At 42.3% G+C, this 19,984-nt stretch overlaps 1 protein-coding gene across 1 annotated transcript; it reads right to left on the reverse strand.

Annotated features, from left to right (window-relative positions):
* Positions 1 to 1,395: 1,395 nt before the first annotated feature.
* On the reverse strand, positions 1,396 to 18,498 carry LOC143809594 (uncharacterized). The gene is made up of 7 exons (XM_077292639.1): positions 18,470 to 18,498; positions 17,434 to 17,507; positions 5,743 to 5,775; positions 3,904 to 3,963; positions 3,650 to 3,826; positions 2,709 to 2,863; positions 1,396 to 1,527 (listed from the first exon to the last, which is right to left on the reverse strand). The coding sequence occupies exons 1-7, from the start codon at positions 18,481 to 18,483 to the stop codon at positions 1,492 to 1,494; spliced, it is 549 nt and encodes a 182-aa protein (XP_077148754.1). The 5' UTR covers positions 18,484 to 18,498; the 3' UTR covers positions 1,396 to 1,491.
* Positions 18,499 to 19,984: the final 1,486 nt, after the last annotated feature.

The raw sequence follows: 19,984 nt of genomic DNA on the forward strand, positions 1-19,984 counted from the left end.
CACATACCCTTACAGATTGGGGTAGTTGTTCCTGGAAGCCACGGCTGCTTTAATCCCAGCAAGTCAGCTGAAGGGTGAGACTCTAATTTTGCACCATCTTAGTTATTTGCTGTGACTGTTCGAGGTGTTTGTCATTTGGCAAAGTATTGCCACTCTGTTTTACCCTCACCCTGTGTTGTCCGAGCAGTATTATGCCCATGGATAAAGCGAAGGTATTTATTAAAACCATCAAAGTCAGAATGGGAGGGAGTACATGTATCTTTAAAGCCTGGCCAATCTACATTTCTTCTGTATCAAAATTCCATTAGTATAGTGAAGCTGCACACTGCTCCTTAGCATCAGAGCTCCCATCTTTTAAGGATCATGCAGACAACCACGAAACCCAGTCTGAGCATAGACAATATGCGCACAGACTGTCTGCAGGTCTTTTAACTGGAGCGTTACCACCTCCTAGGCATAGATCAGGCTAGCAAGTTCGTGTCAGGAGACCCCTGGGCAGTCTGTACTCCAACATCTGCATGAGCCCTTACTGTGAGCCAGCCAGCCGTGCCAGGGTGTATTAATAGTAATGATGAACCTTGGTGACTGCCATTTATAGAAATATGATGTTGCTGTCACATACGATGGCCAGCCTGTTTACCGTTCTGAGATTTTTTCTGGCACAGTGATAACACTGACCATTACTCTTCACATATTTATTGTGGTAGTTACTGTAGTTCTAATTGTTTCTTATGCGGCGAGATCTTACTTTTCATTTTGTTAAGTGCCAAGATGAATGTCACCAGGCAACTAGGTTCTATTTTCCTGCACAACACTCCGACAGAGAAACACACCCACCTCTTCAAATTGAGGACCCATACACGCCAGTAATCAGATTTACACAATCATTTAGGTTATGAACACTTGATTTACACAAGTTAAAGCTCCTTGCTGGCTCTTGTACGTGAAAAGTTTGGCGCTTTGTGAAAACAAAAAAAACAAAAATTTGGCAGTCGTGAAAGGTCACACTATCCAACGGATTTTTTTTTTTTTTTTTAAACAAATTAAGGATGTATTCCAGCACTCTGGTGGAATTTTCACATCACAATAAAATAAGCAAAATCTTCAGTGGCAATAATCAAGGTTTCCAAACTTTGAAGGGATTAAACGACGTGATACAAGATGTAACATTTGCACAGCAATGATTTTACATTGCTGTGCACCATGTTCACTTTCAGTAAGTTTCTCTGGGCTTTTTCAGGTGGGTTGCAGGCAGGATACCCCTGAAAAAGATATATGCACATAAGCTTTACTCCTTTAATGCATTTTGCCATTCAATATTTGTAAGTGAGAAAATCATTCACGCTAGAGATATTTAGTTGACTCTATGGGGCAAGGAGTAGAAAAACCAAAAGATATTTCAAAAATGCTTTATTAAAAAAAGATAACAAATCTAAGTACATCAAAAAGGCAATTTATGGTGTCTTAACATTCTCGTAGAAATAGATGTACTTATTCCGCATTAACATTTGTGACAAATCTTGCAGCCTAAAAAAAAGAAAAAAAATTAGTTTTAATTATTTAATATAAGCAGTAATGGTTAACCCATATATTACATGGCTGCAGAGTGAGAACAGACTGTAGCTAATATTTTCTATTGCAACTCCTATCTAATTAGGGCCCATTCAGATGTCAGTTTCTCATCCATGTATTTAATGGACAGAACATGTACCCGTGATAGCCTGTGGCTGTTCGATTTTCAAAATCGAAGACCTGTTTTACGGAAATAAAACTAATGATAGAAATTGGTGAATAGAGGACTTTTTGCATTTAATAGTCATTTGAATGAGCCCCAACTTGATTAGGATTTGCTGCAGTTCCACGCACAACCAGTGAACCTGTGTGGCGCTGCTTAGCTCATTCAGCCTTCTGAAAAATCACCATTTGAGAAGTGAAGTGCAGCTGTGATGTAGTGCAGTTACAGTTCGGTGTCACGTTAAAGGGATATTCCAGCATCGGATGGAGACATTGACATCACATCTTCTGCCAGGATTTGTGAATCCGTCCTATTCTAGGGTCTAGAACATGTGCACAACACCAATTCTACAGCAACCTCACAGGTATCGGTAGAATAAAGTAAACTGGGCATACAAGTATACCAATAAAATATATTGAATTAAAAGGATTGTCCTGTGCCGACCTAGTCTAAGGACACAGCACCAATTTCATGCTTCTACCCCATCCCACATTGATGACCCATCCTAAGGGTACAGTTGGACGGCCATATAAAATCGAACGAGATCAGATTGCACTACACAGACTGGCCGGCGGCTATACCGAACCGAGGATGGCCACTTCATGCATTTATATGCAGCTTTTGCACTCGGGAGAGCCGCCAGTCTGTACACTTAATTCCGATTTACATGGCACCTTAAGGATTGGTCATCGATAACTCAATCCCGGATAAACAAGGCACACAGACACGTCTCACCTTCATGTCTGCACTATGGTTTATTACCAGCTACAAGCTGAATGGTGCCATAGTGCTACAGTCATAAAGATCCACACTGCCCTACTATACCAATGCAATTTAATATAAGAAGTCTGGGACTCAATGGCAAACAAAGCCTACAACTGTAGTAGAGTCAATGCAAGTGCAGCTCTGCCATGTGTACGATGTCCAGGAGCATGCCGATATATCGAGGATTTCTAACGGTACAGACACTTACCATGAAACTTAAGCAAGATGAGCAAACGCAGAAAAATGACAATATAAAAGCTAATAAGATGTATTGAAATAGGAGGGCTCCAAAGGCAAAGTTGAAGAGAATATAATGGCAGTCCTTGGAAGCGTCATTATAAATTGTAAACACCCAGATGCTGCCTAGAAAGAAGGGAATACATTTCTTAAGAATGAAATCTAATAGTGTGGCATACAACTGCACGGCAAACCGTGTCCATTAAAGTTAGCAGGTAAATTGCATAAATACACAGTACATAATTTTTCCCATATATTGGGGAGGACTTCATTCAAAATGGATTAATCACCAGATTTCACAGGCAAGCTTGCATACTAGTAGGCTTGTCCATTTACTTTGAAAAGTCATGTAAGAAAGAATGTACAATCCTGTAATTAAGATGAGCATTTCAAGAATCAAGCCAAAGAGTTCTCCTGAGTCCAAGTGTATTCAGTCTCTGCTGGCACAGCCTGACAAATTGCCGCAGCTTGTAGTGAGCAGTGTCAGATCGCAGCAGGGAGGAGTGTCACTGAGAAGCTGTTAAGGCGTTAGAAGTTTCACAGAGTATTATACCGCCATTCTGATATGGATTTTAAAAATATCCCAGTTTCTCCATAAACTAGATACATTTTAGAACTGAAAATGGAATATTTTGAAATTCCATATTAGAATAGCTGTATTAAAAAAAAAAAAAATTTAAGTTTAACTCATTCCCTGTCCACTTAGCCTAATTAAACAGCTTCTCAGTGACCCTCCTCCCTGCTGCTATCTGACACTACTCAGTTCAAGCTGCAGCAGTTTGTCAGGCTAGAGACTGACTACGCGTGGACTCGTAAGCACTCTTTGGCTTCATTTCTAAGATGCTAATTTTAGCCTTTCCAACATCCATTTTCAAATTAAGTGGACCACACGCACCCACGTTTTTACTTTACCTAATGCAAACCAACAGACTGAGAAGATGCACAGGAACACCTCCAGGACAAATATCAGCTTTTGACAAGCCTTATGAATTAACAGCAGCACAACGCCAAATAGAAATACTGAGCCGGCCACGATCAGATAGATGGGAATCTTTGGATCCGTTGCGCACCGATTCATATACAAGGTCCCTGAATAGACGAGAGGAGTTTGGTAAGAAATTACAGCAGTATATTGTCATTACTCATAATCCACGAGAAAGCTTTACCTATAACAACCATGCCTATGGTGAAGGGTATCCAGACCACCACACAGAAGACCCGGGAACCTGAAATTAAACCATTGTAATAAACAGAAGTGAGGCCATCAGTAGTGATCAGGCACAGGTCAGACATTTTCTCAATATAGTATTGATCTAATTTCCCCCCCCCCCCCCATTACTAATTAGTCAAGGGGGCTTGAACCTGTGATCGCACTCTTTAAAGTGATCGCTCATGGCCGTTGTACATGTATGGCAGTAATAGCAAAGGTGATAAGGAGGCAGGTGAAGTATGGGGTCTTACAGGAAATATTCCATCATCAAAAAGTTAATAAATCATGCACCTCAAACGTAAGAAACTTGCAAAGAAGTTTTATTTTATTTTTACAACAAAATCTGCAGCAATATTCACTACTGAAATGTCCTTCTATCCCACCCCCACACTTGTAGAGGTCCACAGTGCAAGGGTCACGTGGACACAAACCAAGGCTCATGAAACAAGGATCATGTCTTCAGTTACGCTGTGCTGAAGTGTTGACCACTTTGTAACTGCAGCAACTAACTCACAACAGCAAACAGGACAATGATCTGAACAGCTGCTCCATGGCACCACAGCTGAGTAAAAGTGTCATCTTTTAGCAAAAATACCCCCCAAAAAATCCAGATCAATGGCAGTTTTTTTTTTTTTTAAGTCACTTTTCTTTCTCAACTTTCAACTTTAGTTGTTGACGATTTTTTTGCCTTTTATTCCTATAACTGGTTTTACAACTTATGGTATTCGTGAATGGTGCTAATATTTGTTGGACTATAACATCTTTTTTCCCCAAAATTTTTTTTGGGAGAAAATGGAGGTGTGTCTTATAGTCCGAATGCACTTACCAGGAGTCAGGCAATTCTGCCAGCCCACAGCTGGGAAGAGGGATTGTTTCATGGTCCAATGATCTGACTCCCATCCCAGGCTGCTGCGGCAGGTTCAGTGGTGTGGGGGCTCCGCCAACATTTTGTTAAAGCCCCTGCACATCATTTGATGAAATGCAGTGGCCTCCTTGAAAACGGCCACCGTAGGCGAGATGAGATCTCATTGCCAAGATCTGTCTGCACATGCGCCACCTCCAAGTGGCCATCGCATTATAGCAATGGGAGTGCAAGAGGCTCCAGGCTTTCATAAATTGTCGGCGGAGCCTCTGCACCACCAAACCTGCCTGGGATAAGATTCAGATAGTCGCCAGACCACCAAACGCCTCCTGTGACTGCGTTCCCGATTCTCTCCCCCCCCCCCACCCACGCTGAATTCTAATTGTAAGGCCGGGGTCACACTTGAGGGTACAATGCAAGAAACTGGCATGAGCCTCTCGCATCAATACTGCCAGGTATTGAGGCTAGTGCCCGGCCTCAGACAGACCCCCCCCCCCCCTTATTTGATGCATTAGTTCAACCGCCCCCCCCCCCCCTCCTTTTCCTTCTGAAAGTTTCAGGTGCATCCTATAGTCTGAAGATTACAGTAATGCATCAAAACACTCAAAGTTACTCCGTCCAGTGCTGGAGTAGACTTACACAACAACTTAAGGTTGCAGAAAAATTCTGCAACTTACCATATCCACCAGAGTGAATGGATCTGGGGTGGGAAAGGGCATGACCACTTCATTAAAACCCCCACACAACCTGACTGGAGTATCATTTCTCACAAGGGGCAAACACATCATTATAAAATATATAACATGAGCTGCATTCCTTGGGTTGCCAGCCTATGACATTAGCAAAGAAAAAAAAATAAAAATAAAATTATATATAATACTAACTCAGAATGGAAAAAAAAAAACACAAAAAAAAAACAACACATCTTCTCACCTGGATTGCCTGAAAGACGTTCCACTGATGCTTCTGAAACAAAAATAGGTTTTAGTAGATTTTATTGAAAAGAATCCCAAAATCAACTTAATGTTTAAAGTCCACAGGAATGCTGCAAAATCAAAAACTAACTAAATACTCATCATAGGAACATAGCCCAAGAAGCCATAGAAGGCTATGAGCCCACATTGTAGAATAGTAGCAGATTTTTCCTCAACAAAACCGCATGAGGATTGAGGGTTTTTTTCCTGCACAAATAAAGTTGGGACAAAAAAAAAAAAAAAAAAAAAAAAGTATGCATCATACCAGCCATCATCCAGGAATGATCCGAGATTGTCGTCTCCCTGGATTATGGGATGGCATGATGGGATACCCATGATATCACTTCCCATTTGCTGCAGTTTTGATTTACAAAACCACAGCAAATGTGCTTGAAGCCGCAAACATTTTTAATTTGCAGATTTCAAGTGTTCAAATACAAGTCTATGGTGGTGGCATAGCCGCGATTCTGTAAAAAAAAAAAAAAGCCAATGAAAGTCAATGGGGCGAGAAAAATACGGATTACACACGGACCATGCGTGTGACTTGCGAGAAATACGCAGCGGTGTTCTCTAGAAAAGCCGGCAATTCAGTGCCATGTACAGTAAAATCACACTGAGAATAGATATAGATATTTCATACAGCGCTAGATATCATAAAAGCTGGTAATTCAATTGCCGGCTTTTGCCATCTCCTTCCGAAGCCCGACATGATGATATGAGACACGGTTTACATACAGTAAACCATCTCATATCCTTTTTTGCATATTCCACACTAATGATAGTAGTGTGTATGTGCAAAATTTGTGCGCTCTAGCTATTAAATTAAAGGGTTAAATCACGGAAAAAAATTGGCATGGCCTCCCACGCAATTTTCTCCACCACAGTGGTAAAGCCAGTGACTGAGGGCAGACATTAGCCTAGAGAGGGTCCATGGTTATTGGCCCCCCTGGCTAAAAAAAAAAAAAAAAAAAAAATTATAAATAAATCTGCCCCCAGCCACCCCAGAAAAGGCAAATCTGGAAGATGCGCCTATTCTGGCACTTGGCCACTCTCTTCCCACTCCCGTGTAGCTGTGGGATATGGGGTAATGAAGGATTAATGTCACCTTGCTATTGTAAGGTGACATTAAGCCAGATTAATAATGGAGAGGCGTCAATTATGACACCTATCCATTATTAATCCAATAGTACGAAATGGTTAATAAAAACACACAGAATTACAAAGTACTTTAATGAAATAAAGACACAAGGTGTTGTAATATTCTCTTAATCCACCTGAAGACCCTCGTTCTGTAAAAAAGGAAAAAAAAAAACAATATCCCATACCTTCCGGCGTTCTGGAACGTCCAACGATGTAAATCATTTTACACCCAGGAGCTCTGCTAATGCAGTTATGCTCGTGGATGTAAAACTCCAGGGAATGAATGGAGTGCAGGGGAATGTCCTGTAGTTACCTTGAGTTGCGGTGATGCGCCCTCTGCTGGATGTCCTCATATGAACTCGAGCGTGGAAAAAAAAAAAAAAAAAATGGGGATATGAGATGGTTTACTGTATGTAAACCATGTCTCATATGTCGGGTTTGGGAAGGAGATAGAAGCCGGTAATTCAATTGCCGGCTTTTGCTATGCCATCTAGTGCTGAAAATTATATATATATATATATATATATATATATATATATATATATATATATATATATATACACACATACACACACACACCCGCTAGTGTGATTAGTGCCCTATCACCTACACGGAAAGGGGAGACAAGAAACAAAAACAATGATCGACTAACCAGCACTGACAGTACTAGGATTGCTTCCAATCCGAATGTTTCTATTATCACAATGGGTGTATGCAAACCAATTATATGCAACTCTCCAAAGATATGGGTATATGGATGTAGATTGCACCCATTAAAATCAAGTTACATAGTGTAATTGTGTCTTGGTATCAGACCTGTATCAACTTAGGCCTAAAAAGTTGCCTATAATCTGTTAGAAACAAAAAATGTATGTTATGTGTCCAATACAATTATCAAGACACCACATGTAGTTATTCCTACTCATATGACCAATGAAAAAAAAATGCCATATGTGTTTGAATTAGAGCTCTGTCAGTGCAAATGTGCAGCACATATCTAGCATTTCAAAGTGCCATTAACATAAGAATAACCATCCATACATCTATGGGATACAAATTACTCATTTACATCATGAGTTTTCCCCATAGATTCATTCAGGACACGTTATGTTCAAAGGCAGACAGTGGAATAATGTATTTGAGAACTAAGATGCATGAGACCATGTATATTAAATAAACCCATGCGTTTGGGTAGATCTCACCACATATTCATCACCCGCCATTCCTCTGTCTCTGTACACATTGTGCCGAGCCCTTGTGTAGAAACTCAGTGCTGTGAAAATCGTCTCCCAACGCATTTCTTCCTCATGGATTCATCAGGGGAGAATGCTAGTCCTGTCCGCTGCTATTGCGGGTCTCACCCCTCTGTGATATTTGTAGATTCCGCTCAGTGCCGCGTTGAATAGACTCCGCCCTTTGGCGTGTAACACGCATCATGAGCTTACTCTATTTCCGGTCCTAAGGCCGGCGTCACACTCGGCGTAAGACAATACGCCACGTATTTTACGGCCGTAATACGGCCGAAATACGGTGAAATGTTCCCAAAATAGTGATCCGTAGTCAGGGTGTGTCAGCGTATTTTGCGCATGGCATCCTCCGTATGTAATCCGTATGGCATCCGTACTGCGAGATTTTTGCGCAGGCTTGCAAAACCGACATCTAATGGATTTATGTGCTCAAATGTTCGGGAAACTATATATACATATATATGTGTCATTGAGACACATATATATATATATATTCTGTATTTAGATTTCATTCAGCGCGATATCTGTGAACAGCCGGTAATTCAATTGCCGGCTTTTCATTTCTCCTGCACAAACCCGACATGATATGAGACATGGTTTACATATAGTAAACCATCTCATATCCCCTTTTTTTTTGCATATTCCACACTACTAATGTTAGTAGTGTGCATGTGCAAAATTTCAGCGCTGTAGCTGCTAAAATAAAGGGTTAAATGGCGGAAAAAATTGGCGTGGGCTCCCGCGCAATTTTCTCCGCCAGAGCGGTAAAGCCAGTGACTGAGGGCAGATATCAATAGCCAGGAGAGGGTCCATGGTTATTGGCCCCCCCTGGCTAAAAACATCTGCCCCCAGCCACCCCAGAAAAGGCACATCTGGAAGATGCGCCTATTCTGGCACTTGGCCACTCTCTTCCCACTCCCTGTAGCGGTGGGATATGGGGTAATGAAGGGTTAATGCCACCTTGCTATTGGAAGGTGACATTAAGCCAGATTAATGATGGAGAGGCGTCAATTATGACACCTATCCATTATTAATCCAATTGTAGGAAAGGGTTAAAAAACACACACACACACACAATTGAAAAGTATTTTAATGAAATAAACACAGTGGTTGTTGTAATAATTTATTGTTCTCTCAAATCCATTTGCAGTCCCTCGCTTGGCAACATAATAAACGCACAAGATACATACCTTCTGCTGTCAGATCAGGTCCCACGATGTAATCCATCTGAAGGGGTTAACTAATATTACAAGCAGGAGCCCTGCTATAATGCAGCTGTGCTCCGTGCTTGTAATTCCCCTGCGAATGAATGAAATGTAGGTCATTGACCTACATTTCATTCATTCGCGGTGATGCGCCCCCTGGTGGATGTCCTCATATGACCTGGAGCGTGGGAAAAAGTTCCCAGGCTGCAGTTCATGAGAACATCCACCAGAGGGCGCCTCACCGCGAATGAATCAAATGTAGGTCAATGACCTACATTTCATTCATTCGCAGGGGAATTACAAGCACGGAGCACAGCTGCATTTGCAGGGCTCCTGCTTGTAATATTAGTTAACCCCTTCAGATGGATTACATCTTGGGACCTGATCTGACAGCAGAAGGTATGTATCTTGTGTGTTTATTATGTTGCCAAGCGAGGGACTGCAAATGGATTTGAGAGAACAATAAATTATTACAACAACCGCTGTGTTTATTTCATTAAAATACTTTTCAATTGTGTGTGTGTGTTTTTTAACCCTTTCCTACAATTGGATTAATAATGGATAGGTGTCATAATTGACGCCTCTCCATCATTAATCTGGCTTAATGTCACCTTCCAATAGCAAGGTGGCATTAACCCTTCATTACCCCATATCCCACCGCGAGTGGGAAGAGAGTGGCCAAGTGCCAGAATAGGCGCATCTTCCAGATGTGCCTTTTCTGGGGTGGCTGGGGGCAGATGTTTGTAGCCACGGGGGGGCCAATAACCATGGACCCTCTCCTGGCTATTAATATCTGCCCTCAGTCACTGGCTTTACCGCTCTGGCGGAGAAAATTGCGCGGGAGCCCACGCCAATTTTTTCCGCCATTTAACCCTTTATTTTAGCAGCTACAGCGCTGAAATTTTGCACATACACACTACTAACATTAGTAGTGTGGAATATGCAAAAAAGGGGGATATGAGATGGTTTACTGTATGTAAACCATGTCTCATATCCTGTCGGGTTTGTGCAGGAGAAATGAAAAGCCGGCAATTGAATTACCGACTTTTCACTAACAGCGCTGCGTATTTCTCGCAAGTCACACTGCAGGTCCGTGTGGAATCCGTATTTTTCTCGCCCCCATAGACTTTCATTGGCGATTTTTTTGCGCAGTACGCTGACAAACGCAGCATGCTGCGATTTTGTACGGCCGTAGAAAGCCGTATAATACTGAACCGTAATATACGGCTAATAGGAGCAGCCCCATTGAGAATAATTGTGCCGTATGTTATGCGAGTTTTACGGACGTAGTTTCTGCGCTCTTACGTCCGTAAAACTCGCCAGTGTGACGCCGGCCTAAGGGGACGCTCTCCCGGTTTGTCAAGCGCTGGAATTCCCTGTCATGGGGCGCATGCGCTCCACTATACAAGGGCCGAGCGTAGTGCGAGATATGAGCTGGCTCCTGCCTATGAATTAATGGGATGTAAATGCATATGTGAATGCCAAGTAGTCCCCCAAAGTGCCTACTTCTGTTATAGTGCAGATATTTTCTTTTACGCATTATGCTGCATATATGATTGACACCTTGGAAACAGGAAATTTAATATGACTTTAACATAATCCTGTTCACTGATTGATAAGATTCATGAATTACTTAGCATATTTCTATGACCCCTATTGTGGCCAAACAAAGGCTGGTTGTTTACCTGTCATACTCAATTGCACCATATGTTGTTTGGATAAGGAGAGTGAGCAAGGACGCAAGAACTTTATAATTGAAAAGCCGGATTACTTACCGGTAATGCTCTTTTAATGAGTCCAAGACAGCACCCCACATGAGAGAGAGGGATCCACCCCATAGGAACAGGAAACCTACAGAATAAAAGGAGGCGGTCCCCTCTCCTCAGTTTACAGAGTATAAAAAGGGAACCGCAAAAGCTTTAGTATTAATTCTTATTCAGCAACATCAATTTCTTAAACTCTATACAACCATTATTTGTGAACTTAAAAGAGCTGTGTATAATCAGCGAGGGTTGTAAATGGGTGCTGTCGTGGACTCATTAAAAGAGCATTACCGGTAAGTAATCTTGCTTTTTACCCTTCACCACGACAGCACCCCACATGAGAGATTCAGAGTCATTATCTGGGTGGGATTACTGTACTAAGAACAGCTCTACCAAAGGTTAGATCAGAAGATGTGGATAGATCAAGTCTATAATGGTTGTAGAAGGTATAGACCAAGTTGCGGTCTTACATATCAAATGAATTGGTACATCCGCCTGTTCCGCCCAGGAGGAAGCCATGGCTCGTGTTGAATGTGCTTTTATGCCCACTGGAGGAACTTTGCCCTTTGACGTATAGGCCAAACAGATTGCTTCTCTGATCCACCGAGATATGGTAGCTCTTGTAACCCCATGTCCTTTCTTGCGGCCCTGAAAGGAGATAAACAGAGCCCTACTCTGCCTCCATGTCTGAGATCTCTCTATGCAAGTCAGGGTGGCTCTTCTGACATCTAAGGTGTGGAACTTATGTTGTTCTGGGGTTACAGGGAATCAAAAAAGGAAGGGAGAAAGATTTCCTGAGATCTGTGATAGGTGGATGCCACTTTAGGGAGGTATGAGGGATCAGGCTTTAAGACTATACAATCTTGAAATACTAGCAAGAAGGGTGGGTCTACTGAGGGCCTGGATGTCACTAACCCTCCTAGCTGAGGTTAGGGCTACCAATAGGGCTACTTTATACGTTAGAACATTTAGAGGTGTGGAATCTAGTGGTTCAAACGGGGAGCCAGTTAAGGACTCTAGTACTAAATTTAAATCCCATGGAGGTAGACGGGGAATATGGACCCGATTACTTTGTTCACAAGATTTAATAAATCTGGAGACCCATCTATCAGCTGCTATATTACATCCATATAGGGCTCCTAATGCTGAGGACCTGGACTCTTAAGGTGTTTACTGATAATCCTAATTCTCTACTTTTTCGTAGGAACTCTAGAATAGGCGTCACTGGAACTTGCCTAGTGAATGGTATTGTATAAAAGTTTAAGAATTTTTTCCATACCCTACTATATATTAGGGTGGTAGATTTTTTCTACTTAGTAGCAGGGTGTTTACTAGTTGTTCTGAAAATCCCCTTGAACTTAGTAACTGCCGCTCAAATTCCACGCCGTCAAGTGAAGCCCTTTCACTTGCGGGTGGAAGAAGGGCCCCTGGAACAGCAGTTCCTTGTCTATTGGGAGAATCCATGAATCGCATAGACACATGCTCTGGAGACAAGAGAACCACGGTCTCTTTGGCTAAAAGGGTGCAATGAGGATTACCCTTGCTTGTTCCCTCCTGATCACTAGTGGAATCAGAGACATAGGAGGAAATGCGTATGCCAGTTTGAACTTCTAAGGATGGTGTAGAGAGTCCAACATGTCTGGAAGATCCCTGAAGTTCAGGGAAGCGAATCTTTTTACCTGTCTGTTGCTTCTTGTGGCAAACAGATCTATTTGAGGTATACCCCATGATCTTGTTATTGCTCTGAATAGGTCTCTTTTAGGGTCCATTCTCCCTGGCGTAGCATGTTTCGACTGAGGTAGTCCGCTTTGGTATTTTCTACCCCTCTGATATGTAGGGCTGTTAGAGATGCAAGATGAGTCTCTGCCAATTGGAAGATCTCTCCTGCTATGGTGAGACTTCCTGACAGTGTACCCCCTTGACGATTTACATAGGCCACTGTGGTGGAATTGTCCGAGAAAACTCTTACATGTGCTCCTTGAATCTGTGGAAGAAAATGAATGAAGGCATTTTCTACCGCTCTTAATTCTTTCCAATTGGAACAACATGTTAACTCTGCTCGTTTCCAGGTGTCTTGGACCACATTATTCTCCCTATGTGCACCCCACCCCGTAGGGCTGGCGTCAGTAGTAATTATTTTAGATGGGTCTAATATCCAAAGGTACACCCTCTGAAAGGTGTTCCATATCTAGCCACCATGATAGGGATTTTATGACATCCCTGGAAAGATTTAGTTTACTCTCCAGATGTAGTTTTTTCCCCTGGATTGATAATACTTCATACTGTAACTGACGGGTATGAAATTTAGCCCACGGTACAGTTGGGATACATGAGGATAATGATCCTAATAAGGACATAGCCTTTCTTAGTGTCATGTGGGGGGTTTCTATTGCGTCTGACACCTTTGACTGTATAGTTACTTTTTTTTAATGCGGGAGGAAGCTTTTTTGATTTGAGCCTAGCTGGATCCCTAGAAATATTTGAATGGTCTCTGGGTTCAGTCTGGACTTTTCGATGTTGACGATCCAACCCAACTCCTGTAGGGATGAGATAGTGTTAGACAATCGTATTTTACACTGAGTTATAGAATCTCCTACCACCAGAAAATCATCCAGGTAGAGTATTACCAAAGTGTCCCGTTGGCGTAGATGAGCCATCACTTCTAATATCACCTTTGTGAAGATGCGGGGAGCCATAGAAAGCCCAAAGGGCATTGCTACATATTGAAAGTGACGAACCTGTCCCTCCAGGACGACTGCTACCCTTAGGTACTGCTGGTGTTCAGCATGTATGGGAAGATAATAGGCATCTTTTAGGTCTATCCCAGCCATGACACACCTAGGGAACAAAAGTTTGATGGCAGAACTAATAGATTCCATCTTGAAAGTATGGTTACGCAAAAAGGAATTTAATCTCTTGAGATTTATGATGGTTCTAAATGAACCATTGGTTTCTTGATCAAGAACAAAGGGGAATAGAACCCCTTTCCTTCTTGATCCCGGGGAACTTCTATCAATACTTTAGATAGAAGAGATAGGATCTCAGATTCTAGAGCTTTTTGTTGTTCCTGTCCTCTTGGAGATGTTACTATAAAAGAATCCCAAGGGATGCTCTCAAACTCTAAATTTTAATCCATATTTAATAATGTCCAGAATCCAATGGCTAGATGTTATTCGCTCCCATTTAGAAAAGAAATATTTTAATCTACCGCCCACTTCATAGTTAGCGGTACTTGCTACGTTTTGGATTATAGGATCCAGTAAACAGAGCACCTTTTTGTTTTGAATCCTTTGTTTCCCAGCGCTCCCTTTGCTCAGTTGGTTTGTTCCTGGTAAAGGGGCGTCTTCTGAAGGCTCTCCTGTAAGAGGGAAAATATTGGTTAGGGAAGCCCTTCTTTGACTCTCCTGCTTTATTTAAGAGCTCATCCAGTGTTTTCCCAAACAGGAGCTCACCCTGGCAGGGGAATCGCACAAAGTTTTGCCTTGGCCTGTGCGTCCCCTTTCCAGTTTTTTAACCAGAGTGTTTGCCGGGCTGTGTTCACTAGGCCGGTTGACCTGGCTGCTAGGCGTAGCGAATCCACAGAGGCACCGGCTAGGAACGCTGCTGCCTCCTTTATTAGAGGGATTTTCGATAGGATTGTATTTCTCGAAGATCTACCTCTAATTTGTTCCTCCAGCTGCTCCATCCGCTCTAGCAGCGACCTTGCAGTGCATGTACCAGAAATAGCTGGCCTGAATGCCCCAGTGTTAGCCTCCCATGACCTTTTAAGTAAGGCTTCTGCTTTTCGGTCTAATGGGTCAGTTAGAGTCCCCGAGTCTTCAACAGGCAAGACCGATTGCTTGGAAGTTGAGGCTACTGCGGCATCAACTTTTGGTATTTTTGACCAAGAATTTAGCTTTTCATCACTGAAGGGGTAGCGTCTCTTAGCAGATGATGGTAAGAATCCTCTTGTATGCTGTTTTTCCCCACTCCTTTTTAACTAGTTCTTCAATTGTGGGTATGATGGGGAAGGATCTACGCTTTTTTTGTCCTAACCCTGCAAACATAATGTCTTGAGCTGATTTCTTTCCCTTCTCATCTGGGCACCCCATCGTGCTTCTAACAGCTTTTACTAAGTTGTCTACGCTGCTATTGGGTAGACAAAGTCCCCCTTCATTTTTGGATGAACTCGGCTGAGTTTCATCTTCCTCTGAGGATCTATGTACCACCTCCGACTCCGAGCTTGCTGGAGATTGGGACCCGCTTGGCTGTCGGGTAATGGTGCTACTTGCATGCGCCAAACCCTGCATCTCCTCACGGATTATGGCTCTAACGTCAGACGGAGTCATTACATTTTCCTGCCGTAAAGTTAGTATGATGCATTCTGAGCATAACCTCTTTGTATATGAGTCCGGGAGGGGTTGCGAACATAAGGCACATTCTTTGTGTTTGGATTTATGTGTCCTTTTCTTAGTCTAGAGGAAGGGGATACAGGAGGAACATATATCAGCATATGGGAAGAGGCTTTTTAAAAACTCACCCAGTGAACCTGACAGGTACCAGTTCTGGAGGCGGATTCTTTGGTAAAAGATCCCTCTGTTTGGTGGCAGATCGCTTTCCTGAGGTCAATCCCCACTTTTAGCACTGCTCCTGGCGCTTGTCTCCTTGCTGGGAACGCTCTGTCGCAGGCAAGTGCGCTACATCAGCCGGTGAAGCCATACTTACACACACACACACACACACACACACACACACACACCATCCGACGCCAGCGCTGCATTTTTAAATCTGGCGCCGAATCTCTTGCCTCCCTGGACCCAACCCGGAAGTGCTCCAGCGACTTCCGGGTTAGACGTGCCGTTCCTCCTCACCATGCAGCGGCTGCTGGATAAGAAGCCGGCCGCTGAGCGCACGCGTCCTCATGAGCCGGGCGGACCAGTGGCACCGGACCCGGACCATGGTGGCTGACCAGACGAGGGGGAAGGCTGCAGACAGTGGCTCCCCCGCCGCTGCCTCTGGAACCGCAGCCCCTGCCGTTCCCACAGACACCGACGCAGGTGGGTGCATGGCCCAGGAATCCTCTTGCTGCAGGTACTTCGGATTCCCATAGAAACAGGAAACCTAAACTGAGGAGGAGAGGAGACCACCTCCTTTTATTCTGTAGGTTTCCTGTTCCTATGGGGCGGATCCCTCTCACTCTCTCATGTGGGGTGTGGTCGTGGCGAAGGGTAAAAATCACTGCAATATTGAAGGGATAAAAAGGAAAAATACAGGCTAAAGGGATAAAATCCCAGTATGCCGGACAACACCCACCACCATATGTGGGAAACAGTGACCCTGTGGATACCCTACTTTCATATATCTATACTCCTTGTTACCTACCTATTGCGGAGGTTGGCACCCCAAAGAGAAACCTGCGCATATGGCGCCCCCACTCGACGTAGACTGTCCCTAAATAGCGTTCCCTGTTAAATCCTCAAACCTACAAAGGATAGCTAAAACAGTATATAATATATATATATATATATATATATATATATATATATATATATATATATATATCTCAAAAGTTGGTTAACAAAAGTGTATGTATAACCCTATTTAGATGACCCTACCTGTCGTGGGGGTTGGCGCCCTAAAATCCTGCGCATATGGCGCCCCCACTCAGCAGAGGCCATCCTTAACAAAACCCTACCAGATGTTGCATATAAACTGTTGGAACATAAGAGTAACTCTCTACGATTGTTGCTGTGGGTTTATATAAACTAGCTATACGATTGTAACTCATTCAATCCAGAGGGTTGTACAGTTTTTAGCATGAATAACCATCTTGTCTCCTTTTGGAGTATTAGTTTGTCCCAGTCACCCCCTCTTTGTGGAGGCACTATCTTATCAATGCCCATGAAATGAATTTTTTTTTTTTTTTTTTTGGAGGTTTATGTGGATTGCCACTGGAGTTTCTCTTATTCGCAGTGTCACGAAGGTGCTCGCCAATCCTTTTGCGAAACTCCCTTATCGTCTTGCCCACGTACTCTAAACCACAATCACATGTGGCCTTATAAATAACACCTTTTGTGCGACAATTTATGACCATGCAGTTGCCGATTACCTGATTGATTTTTTTGTGCATACCACTACTAGCAGCACAGTGTCCCATTTAGGCTAGGTTCACATGTGCAGTGATCATGCTTAAAAACTGATCCAGCAGCAGTTTGAAAAAAAAAAAAAGTTCTTAGCAGTAAAAAAAAAAAAAAAAAAAAAAAAAAAAAAGTGTAACACCTCTGGTATTGTCTAGTTTCTTAAGACTTGCATTCACCTGGATTAATTAAAGTATGTTCATCAGTCATTGCATCATTGGAACTTGCTGAAGGTTCTCCCATCATTGATGTTCTGAAATATAAAAAAAAAAAAAAAAATTATATATTATTTAGTTTAAATGAACAGTTATGTTACCTAGTCATTGGCAAACAGACAGAAGAGGCCCCTAGGTAACAATATATGGGCCCTGTGCAATCCAATAGATTTGGAGGTGGCTAGTTTATTTTGCAGTTTCATTGACTGTTTCTAATGACTACAGTATTACATACAATCAAATGACTTGCACCCTGACCCTGGAATTCAATTTTAATCCTTCTTTTTGGCACAGTACACTGTATGATAAAGCAAATAATGCCACTAAAATCCACAACTTTCTAAAAAAAAAAAAAAAAAAAAATTTATATATATATATATATATATATATATATATATATATATATATATATATATATATCAATTATTTTTGCAAAAATTCCTGCAACAAATAACATGTACACATACCCTTTGTGGGATTACAGATGGATGAAGGAAGAAATCATACAGGGTGAAGACGGAGCCTGAATATCTGCAGCAAAGACCAGTGTGTTCCTCCATGCTCAATCAGGTTTAGGCTAGGTGCACACGTAGGAAGAGAGGTGCAGAATTTTCTGCACAAAATCCGCATCTCCTGGCAGAATCCGCAGCCGCAGATTTGCCGTGGTTTTTATGCGGAGTTGATGCCGATTTTCTGCGGTTTTTACCATTGCGGTTTTTTTATCATGGAGGGGTGCAGAAACGCTGCAGATCCACACAAGAGTAGTGACATGCACTTCTTTGAAATCCGCAGCAATTCCACACTGATTTTTCCACACCATATGCACATTTTTTTTAATCCCATTGAATAACATTGTACTGTGCATCACAGTACGGATCTGCAGCGTTTCTGCGCAGAAAAATCCGCTGCGGATCCACAGCAAATCCGTATCTTGTGCACATAGCCTTATACATTAATGGATCATTTTTAGGTCAGTACATAGCATCCCGGGCTGTGTTACCTGCCATTCCTCATCACATATAGTACATAAACATTCAATGAAGAAGAATGACCACCAGCCCCACCATGCACAAAGCAGGCACCGGTACATACCTTAGTGGGACAGCATGCAGAATGTGGCTGCTGGACTTGCTTTATTATAAGAACACCTAAGGTTTCTCGTTAAGACATGGAGCCAAAGTTAGATTCAGGTGTGTATGACTGCGATCACATGTGTGACTGGCAAAAAAAAAGCCACAAAACACTAAGGGTTAAGTCTGTTGTGCAATTTTTCCACGCACATTAAAAACAAACTTCTGACAGTCCGTGATGTCATCTGAGTGTGGTCTGATTTTTTTTCACGGTTCCATAGACTTACCAAGTTAGATCCGACCCTCTGATCAAAAATCGGTCATGTCTCCCTAAGGCTACATTCCCACGATGAGTATTTAAAATTGCAAATTTTAGCAAAAATTTAAGTAAGCTATTTTAATCAATGGGTGCGGAAATAGTGCAAAAACATCTGCAACATCAAAAACTCACCAAAAGATCAGAGCGGGAATGTAACCTAAGGCCATGTGCACACGTTGCGGAATTGCCTGTGGAATTTTTTGTGTGGATTCTGCATATCTTGGCCGAAAACGCAGGTGCGAATTGGATGTGTTTTTATGCGGATTTTGTTCGGATTTGCTGCAGATTTACTGTGGATTTTGTACAGATTTCTTGCATTTTTTACCCCTGCGGATTTCTATAATGGAATGGATACAAAAACACTGCAGATCCGCAAAAAGAAGTGACATGCTCCTTCTTTTAATCTGCAGCGTTTCCGCACGGAATTTTCCACACCATTAGCACAGCATTTTTTTTTCCATTGATTTACATTGTACTGTAAATCACTTGCGGAACTGCAGCGTTTCTGCACAGTAAAAAACGCTGCAGATCCGAAGGAAATCCGCAACATGTGCACATAGCCTAAAAGAGACATAAAGCGCAGTCAAAAACACAAGAAAAACGCTCTCAGAAATGCAATGAAAAAAGGCAAATAGCCTAATTTATCGAATAGGTGCAGAAAATCTGCAACATCAAAACCTCGGCAAATACTGATCATGGGAATATAGCTTAAAAAACAGAATACACATTACGTTTTTCATGGCGAGAACACGTATCCATTATTATTATTATTATTTATTGTTATAGCGCCATTTATTCCATGGCACTTTACAAGTGAGGAGGGGTATACATAATAAAAGCAAGTACAATAATCTAAAACAATACAAGTCATAACTGGTACAGGAGGAGAGAGGACCCTGCCCGCGAAGGCTCACAATCTACAAGGGATGGGTGAGAAAACAGTAGGTGAGGATAGAGCTGGTCATGCAGCGGTTTTGTTGATCTGTGGTTACTGCAGGTTGTAGGCTTGTCGGAAGAGGTGGGTCTTCAGGCTCTTTTTGAAGGTTTCGATGGTAGGCGAGAGTCTGATGTGTTGTGGTAGAGGGTTCCAGAGTAGGGGTGATATGCGAGAGAAATCTTGTATACG

This window comes from Ranitomeya variabilis, chromosome 2 (genome assembly GCF_051348905.1).
Source record: "Ranitomeya variabilis isolate aRanVar5 chromosome 2, aRanVar5.hap1, whole genome shotgun sequence".
Lineage (NCBI taxonomy): Eukaryota > Metazoa > Chordata > Amphibia > Anura > Dendrobatidae > Ranitomeya > Ranitomeya variabilis.

What these genes read in the sequence shown, in the direction of transcription:
- LOC143809594 (XM_077292639.1), bottom strand. An exon ending in ACGTCTTTCAGGCAATCCAG is followed by an intron (nt 3,964 to 5,742) that starts GTGAGAAGATGT and finishes GTTTAATTTCAG; the next exon opens with GTTCCCGGGTCTTCTGTGTG. An exon ending in CATCTTGCTTAAGTTTCATG is followed by an intron (nt 1,528 to 2,708) that starts GTAAGTGTCTGT and finishes TCTTTTTTTTAG; the next exon opens with GCTGCAAGATTTGTCACAAA.